Genomic DNA, 12,529 nt, shown 5'->3' on the forward strand with positions numbered 1-12,529 from the left:
GGTATACAGTTGGGAGAAAATTGCCCTGGGAGTACTCAACTTCGACTCCGGACCCCATGACGTCTCATGGCATCAGGTCAAACATGGGCAAGGAAACCTCCTGCTGATTACCACCTACCTCCTTCCCCCCTCGCCCTCCCCTTCAGCTGATGAATCAGTACTCCTCCATGTTGAACACCACTTGGAGGAAGCACTGAGGGTGGCAAGCAGAATATAATCTGGGTGGGGGACCTCGATGTCCATCACCAAAGAGTGGCTTGGTAGCACCTCTACTGACTGAGCTGGCCGAGTCCTTAAGAACATTGCTGCTGGACTGGGAATGCGGCAGGTGGGGATGGAACCAACAAGAGGGAAAAACATACTTGACCCCATCCTCACCAATCTGCCTGCTGCAGGTGCATCTGTCCATGACTGTATTGATGGGAGTGACCACCGCACAGTCCTTGTGGAGCCGAAGTCCCGCCTTCACATTGAGGATACCGTCCATTGTGTTGTGTGGCACTACCACCATGCTAAATGGGATAGATTTCGAACCGAGCTAGCAATGCAAAACTGAGCATCCATGCGGCACTGTGGACCATCAGCAGCAGTAGAATTGTACTCAACCAAAATCTGTAACCTCATGGACCGGCATAACCCCATCGAGCTGGGGGATCAATCTTGGTTCAATGAAGAGTGCAGGAGGGCATGCCAGGAGCAGCACCAGGCAGACTTCCAAATACCTACAACCTTGCACACCAAACAGCGTAAGCAGCATGCAGTGGACAGAACTAAGTGATTCCATAACCAATGGATCGGATCTAAGCTCTGCAGTCCTGCTACATCCAGTCATGAATGGTGGTGGACAATTAAACAACTAACAGGAGGAAGTGGCTCCACAAATATCCCCATCCTCAATGATGGGGGATCCCAACACATCAGTGCAAAAGATAAGGCTGAAACATTTGCAACAGTCTTCAGCCAGAAGTGCTGAGTTAATGATCCATCTCGGCCCCTTCCTGAAGTCCCCAGCATCACAGGTGCCAGTCTTCAGTCAATTCAATTCACTCCGCGTGATATCAAGAAACGACTGAAGGCACTGGATACTGCAAACACTACGTGCCCTGACAATATTCCAGAAATAGTACTGAAGACCTGTGCTCCAGCACTTGCCACGACCTAGCCAAGCTGTTGCAGTACAGCTACAACACTGGCATCTACACGGCAATGTGGAAAATTGCCCAGCATATGTCCTGTACAGAAAAAGCAGGCCGAGTCCAACCTGGCCAGTTACCACCTCATCAGTTCCACTCTCAATCATCAGTAAAGTAATGGAAGGTGTCATCAACAATGCCATCAAGTGGCACTTGCTTAGGAATAACCGACTCAGTGGCGCTCTGTTTGGGTTCTGCCATGGCCACTCAGCTCCTGACCTCATTATAGCCTTGGTTCAAACATGGACAAAAGAGCTGAACTCGTGAGGTGAGAGTGACTGCCCTTGACATCAAGGCAGCATTAGACTGAATATGGCATCAAGGAGCCCTAGCAAAACTGGAGTCAATGGGAATCGGGGGCAACACACGCTGCTGGTTGGAATCGTACCTAGTGCAAAGGAAGATGGTTGTGGTTGTTGGAGGTCAATCATCTCTGCTCCGGGATATCACTGCAGCAGTTCCTCAGGGTAGTGTACTAGGCCCAACCATCTTCAGCTGCTTTATCAATCACCTTCCTTCAATCATAAGGTCAGAAGTGGGGGTGTTTGCTGCTGATTGTGCAATGTTCACCATTTGCGATGACTCAGATACTGAAGCAGTCTGTAGAAATGCAGCAAGACCTGGACAATATCTAGGCTTGGGCTTGTGTGTGGCGTGAATGTTACTTGCAACTTAAGTGCCAGGCAATGACCATCTCAAACAAGAGAGAATCTAACCATCTCCCCTTGACATTCAATGGCATTACGATCACTGATCCCCCCCATTATCAACATCCTGTAGGGTTACCATTGACCAGTAGCCATATATATATCATGGCTACAAGAGCAGGTCAGAGGCTAGGAATCCTGCGGCGAGTAACTCATCTCGTGACTCCCCAAAGTCTGTCCACCATCTACAGGGCATAAGTCAGGAGTGTGATGAAATACTCTCCACTTGCTTAGATGGGTGCAGCTCCAACAACACTCTAGAAGCTCGACACCATCCAGGATAAAGCAGCCCGCTTGATTGGTACCCCATCCACAAACATTCACTACCTCCATCACCGATGCACAGTGGCAGCAGTGTGTACCATCTACAGCAGCAATGCACCAAGGCTCCTCAGACAGCACCTTCCAAACCTGTGACCTCTACTACCTAGATGGACAAGGGCAGTAGGTGCATGGGACCACCACCACCTGCAAGTTCCAATCCAAACAAAACACCATCCTGACTTAGAACTCTTTCGCCGTTACTTTGCTGTTGCTGGGTCAAGATCCTAGAACTTCCTTCCTAACAGCACTGTAGGAGTACCTACCCCACATAGACTGCAGCGGTTCAAGAAGGCAGCTCACCACCACCTTCTCATGGGCAATTAGGGATGGACAATAAATGCTGGCCTGGCCAGCGATGCCCACATCCCATGAAACGAATAAAAAAAATAACCAGAGGCTATTCCATCAGATGACTATGCCCCCGTTTACCACATCCTTGCTACCAACCTCCTTCCCTTCAAAAGTCTGAGATTGTTAACAACACTTTGGCCCCTCTGAGTGTCTCTACTCCTTTCTCTCCCTACTGTTCAGTGTCTATTTATTATCTGCTCCACTCTGCGATACCTGTTCTTTTTCCCAACCAGCTACTGGAGCTCAAAGAAAAAATAAGTTGTCACTGCTGCTTTTAAAGCAGGGAACAGGAAGAAACTGTGTGTTTTTGCATAATTGCAGTGTTTCTTCCTTTCATCAGTTAGTTAAAAAAAAATTGATTGTGTACTTGGTTTGAAAGGATCAATTTTACTTTCATAGATTTTATTAAAGTTGTGAAATGTTGATTTGAATTTATTTCATATAGTTTTTCACAGCTTGGAGCACCTGCCAAATCCCATTCCTCATTATTATTCTAGTTTGTGAGCTTTCTTGGTATGATCTGTCACTGTATCCTGATTAAGTATATCTTCAGTTGAAGTAAACTCATTCTGACCATTCTAGTTTACTTCTGATACTCTTGAGTTATGTCACATTCCATGTGTTTCAGCAGAACTGGTTTTGTAAGTGGTGAAACGTATTGTTTTGGGTTGCAGCATGCTCTAGCTGGTTGTTCATGCTGTCCTCTTAATCTGGCCGTCCTGTTTCTCTTCTAGTCGCCAAGCTGCAGCAGCGCCTTGCCGAGTTGGAAAAGGCCAAGGCTGATTTCTTGTGCACCAAACAGCAGTTGGAATTCGAGTTTAATCAGAAGAGGGCAAAATTCAAGGAGCTGTACCTCGCAAAGGAAGGTTAGAAGTTACTTTTATTTTGGCAAGTGGTTTGTGTGTTCACCCAAGGGGATTGATAATACCCCAAGTGGAAAATTTGAATGGCGGTGAAGAGGAACAGATACTGTTTGACATTTATAAACTTGTGCTTTTGACAACTGCCGAGAGTTAGTCAAGTAATAGTCCACTGGCTTGTCAACAAAGAGTGCTCATTTTTAATGATTCCTGGTTTGCAAATTAATCTCTTAACTGGTTGGTGTTTTATTAAAAACCAGTTGTGATAGATGATTTCCCTCAACTTCTGGTCGCAATTTACCTTAGAATCACTATTATTATTTTTATTCAGTTTCTTTTGGCTCTACTGTTTCGTATTCAATTTGTCTAACATAATTAAGTTTATTTTCTCTAGATGCGACCAGGCCCCTTTTGGTGATGAGATTAGTTGTCCCACCATAGCCCTTTTTGCTTTCATGCATAAAAGCTGATCAAAGATTGACCTGTTTAAATACAGGATGAAACCAGCTCAGTTCTAGGACCTGTAGCACAGGGTTTGCTTAAAAAAAATCAATGACTTCTGGAGTTGATATGAGAGTTTATATTTTTGCTTCTGTCTCATGTAGATTCTGAGACCCAGAAGGAAAGGGAATAAATGCTTTTAACTTCTTATTAGTGTTGAATATTATATGTATTCGGTAAAAGTAAAGTTTAAAAAATGACCGCAATTGTTGACAACGCGATCGGTAGGTGGCGCTGTTTTGGCACATGCGCAAATACAGCATGTGCCACGAAAACGTCACAGCTTGCAACTGTAGCAGCTGCCAGGACTAAAGATGGCGCTGCTCAAAGAATCACAGAGATGAAACCTGACAAACACGTGGCAGAATACAATGGCCGGAGTGAGAGAGCAGCGCGGGGGCCGGGGAGAGCAGCGCGGGGGCCGGGGAGAGCAGCGCGGGGGCCGGGGAGAGCAGCGCGGGGGCCGGGGAGAGCAGCGCGGGGGCCGGGGAGAGCAGCGCGGGGGCCGGGGAGAGCAGCGCGGGGGCCGGGGAGAGCAGCGCGGGGGCCGGGGAGAGCAGCGCGGGGGCCGGGGAGAGCAGCGCGGGGGCCGGGGAGAGCAGCGCGGGGGCCGGGGAGAGCAGCGCGGGGGCCGGGGAGAGCAGCGAAAGAGGGAGAGGGGGGGGAGGAGAAAGAGGGAGAGGGGGGGGAGGAGAAAGAGGGAGAGGGGGGGAGGAGAAAGAGGGAGAGGGGGGGAGGAGAAAGAGGGAGGGGGGGGGAGGAGAAAGAGGGAGAGGGGGGGGAGGAGAAAGAGGGAGAGGGGGGGAGGAGAAAGAGGGAGAGGGGGGGAGGAGAAAGAGGGAGAGGGGGGGGAGGAGAAAGAGGGAGAGGGGGGGGAGGAGAAAGAGGGAGAGGGGGGGGAGGAGAAAGAGGGAGAGGGGGGGGAGGAGAAAGAGGGAGAGGGGGGGGAGGAGAAAGAGGGAGAGGGGGGGGAGGAGAAAGAGGGAGAGGGGGGGGAGGAGAAAGAGGGAGAGGGGGGGGGAGAAAGAGGGAGAGGGGGGGAGGAGAAAGAGGGAGAGGGGGGGGAGGAGAAAGAGGGAGAGGGGGGGAGGAGAAAGAGGGAGAGGGGGGGAGGAGAAAGAGGGAGAGGGGGGGAGGAGAAAGAGGGAGAGGGGGGGAGGAGAAAGAGGGAGAGGGGGGGAGGAGAAAGAGGGAGAGGGGGGGAGGAGAAAGAGGGAGAGGGGGGGAGGAGAAAGAGGGAGAGGGGGGGAGGAGAAAGAGGGAGAGGGGGGGAGGAGAAAGAGGGAGAGGGGGGGAGGAGAAAGAGGGAGAGGGGGGGAGGAGAAAGAGGAGAGGGGGGGAGGAGAAAGAGGAGGGGGGGGGAGGAGAAAGAGGAGGGGGGGGGAGGAGAAAGAGGGAGGGGGGGGAGGAGAAAGAGGGAGGAGGGGGGGGAGAAAGAGGGAGGAGGGGGGGGAGAAAGAGGGAGGGGGGGGGAGAGAAAGAGGGAGGGGGGGGGAGAGAAAGAGGGAGGGGGGGGGAGAGAAAGAGGTAAGGAAGGGGGAGAGGGGGAGGGAGGGGTAAGGAAGGGGGGAGGGAGAGAGCGGGCGGGGGGAGCAGCAGAACGGAAGGGGAGCGCCTTTTTCTGTGCATGCGCCATAAACACAACAGCAAAAGACTTACTGGCCAGTCCCTGGACCTGGTGACACCAAGGTCTTCGCACGCTCGCTCCCCGCGGCTCTCTACGGCCTCTCGCTTCCGGCCCTCTCCATTCAGCCGTTCCCTCCAGCTGTGGATGCCCAATCCAGTTGCTTTCTCCCCTACCCAGTTGCTTTCTCCCCTACCCAGTTGCTTTCTCTACTTCTCCACAGTACTTCAGGCATTGCAACTGTTTGGTCCCTGCATTTTGCATGCTCCCTCTCCCCACCCCTCCCTGCTCTCCCCACCCCTCCCCCTCTTCACCCACCCCTCCCTCTACCCCCCCACCATAGTTGAATATCTGAAGTGCAGTTGCAAAGTCGGGGAAATAGCATGCAAAACAAAACCTCAACAATTCTGGGTTTAATTATTGAAAAGTTTTATTAAGTTCATTAAGTATCCGAGGAACTGCTGTGCATGGATACATGAGTGTTGTGTCCAGCATTCCCGTTAGACAGACAGGCCGAGTCTCTGCTATGCACAGCTAAAGAGATTGTTCCTGGGGAGCCTTGTGGTGAATAAACGCTTGGCTCTCTATTCCACTGCTGTATTGTCCATGTGAAGAAGGCAAAGTCACAAGAGTCTGAGCTCAGTCTATTCTTGGTGAATGTTCCCCAAGCGCATCCCAATGTGCATTCCCAATTCATCCATAAATGCAATGTTCCTTTCCACATCGTGATGAGCTCCGCAGCATGATCTAGTTGCCTTCGTTGCTTGAATGCTGACCTTAAGTCTCGAGGATTGTTTTCTTGACGGCATGTTTTACATGAAAAGAAATAAAGCAAATCAGAGTCAGAGCTTGCCTCCCTCCATCCACTGAAATTACTGTTGTACACACCTTTTTAAGTTCTGCAGTGAAGGCACCAATTGATAACGTCGCCAATGAAGCACTTATTACCCACCTCAGATGCAGGAATCAGCACATCCTTGCGTCCTCTCCTGCACTGCCTCCTTTGCTTGAATGCCGTCCTTAAGTGTCAAGGATTGTTTTCTCAAGGGCACATTTTACATGAAAGAAAATAAGGAAAGAACATCAGTGTCAGAGCTTCCCTCCCTCCAATGAAATTACTGTTGAGCATGCTTTGTGTTCTGCGGTAAAGGCATGTACTGATAACACCGCCAATGAATCACTTAGTACCCACCTCAGCTGTAGGAGGCAGGATGATGTTACTGCCCCTATCTCGTGATGGTTCAATGCTGCTCTCAGGGAAAACATGAATGATGTGAGGGTGCTGGAAAAGAAGCACATTTCTTTTGGGCTATGAACATAAAGCTGGCCATTTAGCCCAGCAGTTCCCTGCCAGTGGTTATGTTACTCGTGCGTCTTTCCATCCATTCCCATTTAATCCTGCCTACTACTATCACCAGTTGTGTTCACAGCAAGAGCATTCACATTTCTGCTACCACTGGATACGGCATGCTTGTTTCTTTTAGTGCTCAGTCTCTTCTTGCTGAATGTTCCCCAAGTGCTTGACCCCTTTGGACGCCCTCTCTGCTTGACAGGCAGCAACTGGCAATTGCGGAGTCTCACAAGGCTCTGCATGGTTGTTTCAACATCGGATGGGGAAACAGGTGGCTGTGTGCCCAGGAGCACTGCCCTGATGGGTGTAGGAGCAGGTGACTGTGTAACTGAGCAGCAAGGAGAGGGTACCGCAGGTAGGGGAAGTGGAGATTTGAACAGGCAGGCATATGTATGGTCCATCAGATCATTAGGCCAGGGGGTGAGACGCTCAGGATCCAGGGTTTGTGACACGTGATTGATGTCCAGCGCGCGGCCACCTCCATCCAAAGGTGCTTCCGGGCAATTGTTGGGCATAGTAAATGGCTCCATCTCATCAGCCAGTCCTTGCTGCCAGCGGAGAGTCTGTTGCCGCAGCCAGTCCAATCTCCTCATGAATGCTGCCGTTCCACTCTGCAGAATGGCCTGTTGTAGCTGGTACAATTGATCTGAAAGCAAGCGGTATTTTTTATTGTGGCTGAGGGGCCTTGGCTGTTCCTCTGTAATCACAATGGCAGCAGCCATGCCTGTCGTCGTTGGTGTCTGAGATGCACGCCAGCGACAATTGGGGGCGAGCCTGTCCAAAGGCAGACCCAGATGCCTCTGCACAACAACAGCATGTTTGCAGGGCAACAAAGTCTGAATGGAGAAGATGCAGCTGCAGGTAGCCTGGCCATCATGTATCTGCAGTGTGTACTGTTTGGCGCCAGAAATTACAGTCACTGTGCCTTCATCCTGCTACATGCGGTGGCCCAGACAATGGAAATGTTTTCAGAGCAACTCACAACAGGGACTGGAGAACATGCGGTGGCCCAGACAATGGAAATGTTTTCAGAGCAACTCACAACAGGGACTGGAGAACATGCGGTGGCCCAGACAATGGAAATGTTTTCAGAGCAACTTACAAAGGCAGAGCAACTTACCTTGGAACAATCTCCTGTGTCAAATAAAAATGAAGCAAGTCTCCAAAACGAATAAGTAATTCAGATAAAATGCGAGAAAATGCCCGACGAAACCTCCCCTCCTTCCACTTTCAAAAAGTCACGCCGAAGCTTTGACGCATGCGCAGAGGCCAAACACAGCGCGTAGGCGAGGAAGACGAAATAACGCGATGACGTCATCTTCGCATGCGCACAACGGTCCTGGCAGGTCGGTCCGCAGCGCATGCGCAGGGGGCATGAGACCGTCTGCGCATGTGCGCACCGCGGCGCATCCTGATGACGTGTCCGATGAAGTAGCGTTGTCATGAATTACTTTGTTAAAAAATAGAGCAGAAGGACCATAAAGGAAGACCAGATGAGCTGATGTCAGATAATGTTTTATTTACAAACTAGTTGATCTCCCCTGGCAATCCACAGAGGAAGTCAAAACCAAGCACTTTCAGATGAAGTGAGCTTAGAAGGGGTGGGATTATGAGACCAGGGTGTGCAGACACAATTCAATCACTATTTTATATGTCAATTTAAATCACTTTGTCTACATTTATATTGGAACCTGTCTATGCAAACTTCTCGTGGTGTAATTATACCCTCCAACCAGGAAAAGGTTGTCAGGAAGTATGCTGAGACATAAATTGTTAATACATTATCATGCAGACCCCCATCTGCCAAGAATGAGGCACATGAATTTTGCCACATGGACATTAAATTTTAAATTGTTGCTGGGAAGGAGAAGGCGTGTGACAAGGGGTTGGCAGGCCCCTGGCTGGGAAGACATTTTTGGATATTAACAGGCAATGTTGGAACAAAGGAGCTATCCATTGCTCCAATACAATCCACAAACAGACCTTGTCAAACCAGTTAGTCACTTGACTAACCTTCTTGGCAGTCTGTTTTTTTTTCTGATTTGTACAGTTGTTTGAATTAAGAGCCTGTAGAAAGCCGTTTGTTCCCGGATTGAAAAGACCTCTCTTGGCTGGCTTGTCACTGCCTCTCCTGTCTGCTCCCATCTTTTTCTCATGGAACTGAATCCACTGAAGACACATGAACCTCGAGAGAAAAGTCTCGTACAGCAAACAAAGTTTAAGAAGAAATAAAAACAAGAAATGCTGGAAATACTCAGTAGGCCTGGAGAGAGAAGCAGAGTTAACGTTTAGGTCAGTGACCCTTCATCAGAACTGGCAAATATTAGAAATGTATTAGGTTTCAAGCAAGTAAAGCAGGGGTGGGTCAAGAGATAACAAAAGAAGAAGGTGTTGATAGGACAAGGTCACAGAGAATAACTGATCAGTTTAGTTTAGAGATACAGCACTGAAACAGGCCCTTCGGTCCAGCGAGTCTGTGCCGACCATCAACCACCCATTTATACTAATCCTACACTAATCCCATATTCCTACCACATCCCCACCTGTCCCTATATATTTCCCTACCACCTACCTATACTAGGGGCAATTTATAATGGCCAATTAACCTATCAGCCTGCAAGTCTTTGGCATGTGGGAGGAAACCGGAGCACCCGGAGGAAACCCACGCAGACACAGGGAGAACTTGCAAACTCCGCACAGGCAGTACCCAGAATCAAACCCGGGTCCCTGGAGCTGTGAGGCTGCGGTGCTAACCACTGCGCCACTGTGCCGCCCCAGAAGGTTATGGAGCAAAGGCAAACGGTATGTTAATGCTTCTTTAACTTGTTCTCACATTGAACAACTTCAACTCCACTCACTTCCTTCAAGTAAAAGGTGTTGCTATGGGTACTCACATGGGTCCTAGTTATGCCTGTCTTTTTGTGGGATATGTCAAACATTCCTTGTTCCAGTCCTACTTGGGCTCCCTCCCCCAGCTGTTTTTCGGTACATTGATGACTGTATCGGTGCCGTTTCCTGCTCCTGCCCCGAACTGGAAAACTTTATCAACTTTGCTTCTAATTTCCACCCTTCTCTCACCTTCACATGGTCCATCTCCGACACCTCCCTTCCCTTCCTCGACTTCTCTGTCTCCATGTCTGGGGATAGGTTGTCTACTAATATGAATTATAAGCCTACCGACTCCCACAGCTACCTCGACTACACTTCTTCACACCCTGCCTCCTGTAAGGACTCCATTCCATTCTCACAGTTTCTCCGTCTCCAACACTTCTGCTCTGATGCTGCTACCTTCCATGACAGTGCTTCTGATATGTCTTCCTTTTTCCTCAACCGAGGGTTCCCCCCCACTGTAGTTGACAGGGCCCTCGACCATGTCCGGCCCATTTCCCGCACCTCTACCCTCACCCCTTCCCCTCCCTCCCAGAACCGTGACAGGGTTCCCCTTGTCCTCACTTTCCACCCCGTCAGCCTCCGTATCCAAAGGATCATCCTCCGCCATTTCCACCACCTTCAGCGTGATGCCACTACCAAACGCATCTTCCCCTCCCTTCCCCTGACAGCATTCCGAAGGGATCATTCCCTCCGTGACACCCTGGTCCACTCCTCCATTACCCCCACACCTCGGCACCTTCCTCTGCAATTGCAGGAGGTGTAATACCTGCCATTTACCTCCTCTCCTCACTATCCCAGGTCTCAAACACTCCTTTCAGGTGAAGCAGCGATTTACTTGTACTTCTTTCAATGTAGTATACTGTATTCGCTGCTCACAATGTGGTCTCCGCTACATTGGGGAGACCAAACGCAGGCTGGGTGACCGCTTTGCAGAACACCTCTGCTCAGTCTGCAAGCAGGACCCCGAGCTACGGTTGCTTGCCATTTCAACACTGCCCCCTACTCTGATGCTCACATCTCTGTCCTGGGATTGCTGCATTGTTCTAGTGAACCTCAACGCAAGCTCGAGGAACAGCATCTCATTTACCGATTAGGCATACTGCAGCCTGCCAGACTGAACATTGAGTTCAGTAATTTCAGAGCATGACGGACCCCCCATTTTACTTTTATTTTTATTTTTATTTTTTTATATATATTTTCGTGTTTGTTTTATTTTATTTCATCTTAGTTTGTTCAGTTTGCTTACCCACTGCTTTTTCTCATGTTTGTACTTGCGGCTGTTCAGTTTTCAGTCCATTAACACCCAATCTGTACTAATGCTTTGTCTTTCAAAACACCATTAACATATTGTTTGCCTTAGCTCCACGACCTTCTGGTCAGCTATTCTGTGACCTTGTCCTATCTACACCTTCTCCTTTGTTATCTCTTGCCCCACCCCTGTTTTACTTGCTTATAACCTTTCACATTTCTAATATTTGCTAGTTCTGCAGAAGGGTCACTGACCTGAAACGTTAACTCTGCTTCTCTCTCCACAGATGCTGCCAGACCTGCTGAGTATTTATTTCAGATTTCCAGCATCCACAGTATTTTGCTTTTATTATATTGGTATGTTAATGGTGTCGTGAAAGACAAAGCGTTAGTACAGAGAGGGTATTAATTGACAGAAAAATGAACAGCCCTAGCCCCAAGCTCAAACATTAAAAAAAACTGGGTAGGCATAGTAGAAACAAACTAAAATAAAATAAACAAATAAAAAATAAAAAAGAAGGTTTAAGAAGAATACTGGGCCCCAACAAAAAGCAAGATCTATCTACAATCAAGGACTGTACTTTGAGCTCGAAGAGCTGTAACAAAAACTGTTCAGATATTGCCTCAAACTTTTCCACTTTATTCTCTTTTCTGTCTCTCTATTTGCATGTGTGTATCGTGCATGCATGCTAGTGTCGGCATGTCATGTAACCATAGGCATCAACCGAATCAGAGTTTAAGTTTAATAATATTTCACCTTTCTTCCTTAAACCGAAGAAAGTCTGTTTGTGCTTGTTTCTTTGCCTTATAATTGGAAAGCAGTGAACAAGGATTCTCCAAGGGGGAAGCTAAAAACGCAGTGTGTTTAAAAATAAAACCCTGTTACAGTAAGACCAGGTGAAGGCTGAAAGGGAACCCTAAACCTCTTCCTCACCTGGTCATAGCGACATTGTAAACTTCAGCTAATCCAAAACATTGTTGCCCATATCCTAACTTACACCAACTCACCAACCTTTCTGATCACTAACCTACATTGGATCGCAGTCTGGCATAGCCTTAAATTTAAAATTCCCATCCTTGTGTTCAAATCATCCCTATCTCTAACCAGCTCTATAATCCTTTGAGATCTCTGCATTCCTCCAATTCTAGCCTCTTGTGCATTCACAAATTTCTTTGCGCCAACATTGGCAGCTGTACCTTCAGTTATCTAGGCCCAAACCTCTAGAATTTCCTCCATAACTATCTTTACCCCCTCTCATCCTGAAAACGATCCTTAAAACCTACCTCTTTGACTAAGCCCTGTCCTAATAACCTATTTATGTCTTGGTGTTATGTTTGATAACATTCATGTATAGCACCTTGAGACATTTTACTACTTAAAGTCACTATATAAATGCAGATTGTTGATCTATCTAACTTTAGTTCTATAATGCTGCAAGTGTTTGTGTCGCAATGTGAGCTGCAAACTTTGAAAAAAA

The 12,529-nt window shown here is 48.3% G+C and overlaps 1 protein-coding gene across 5 annotated transcripts in view; it reads left to right on the top strand.

The window, feature by feature from the left end:
* The window catches only part of rabep1 (rabaptin, RAB GTPase binding effector protein 1), a 209,064-nt gene that overhangs the window by 59,095 nt on the left and 137,440 nt on the right, over positions 1-12,529 (top strand). For 4 of the 5 annotated variants that reach the window (XM_068010048.1, XM_068010044.1, XM_068010045.1 and 1 more), the window contains exon 2: positions 3,310-3,441. The exons of the other annotated variant lie outside the window; for it this stretch is intronic. In XM_068010048.1, coding sequence (XP_067866149.1) covers positions 3,310-3,441 — 132 coding nt within the window. The remainder of the gene's footprint in view (positions 1-3,309; positions 3,442-12,529) is intronic. 5 annotated transcript variants of the gene reach the window in all.

Source organism: Heterodontus francisci, chromosome 30, assembly GCF_036365525.1.
Source record: "Heterodontus francisci isolate sHetFra1 chromosome 30, sHetFra1.hap1, whole genome shotgun sequence".
NCBI classification, from domain to species: domain Eukaryota; kingdom Metazoa; phylum Chordata; class Chondrichthyes; order Heterodontiformes; family Heterodontidae; genus Heterodontus; species Heterodontus francisci.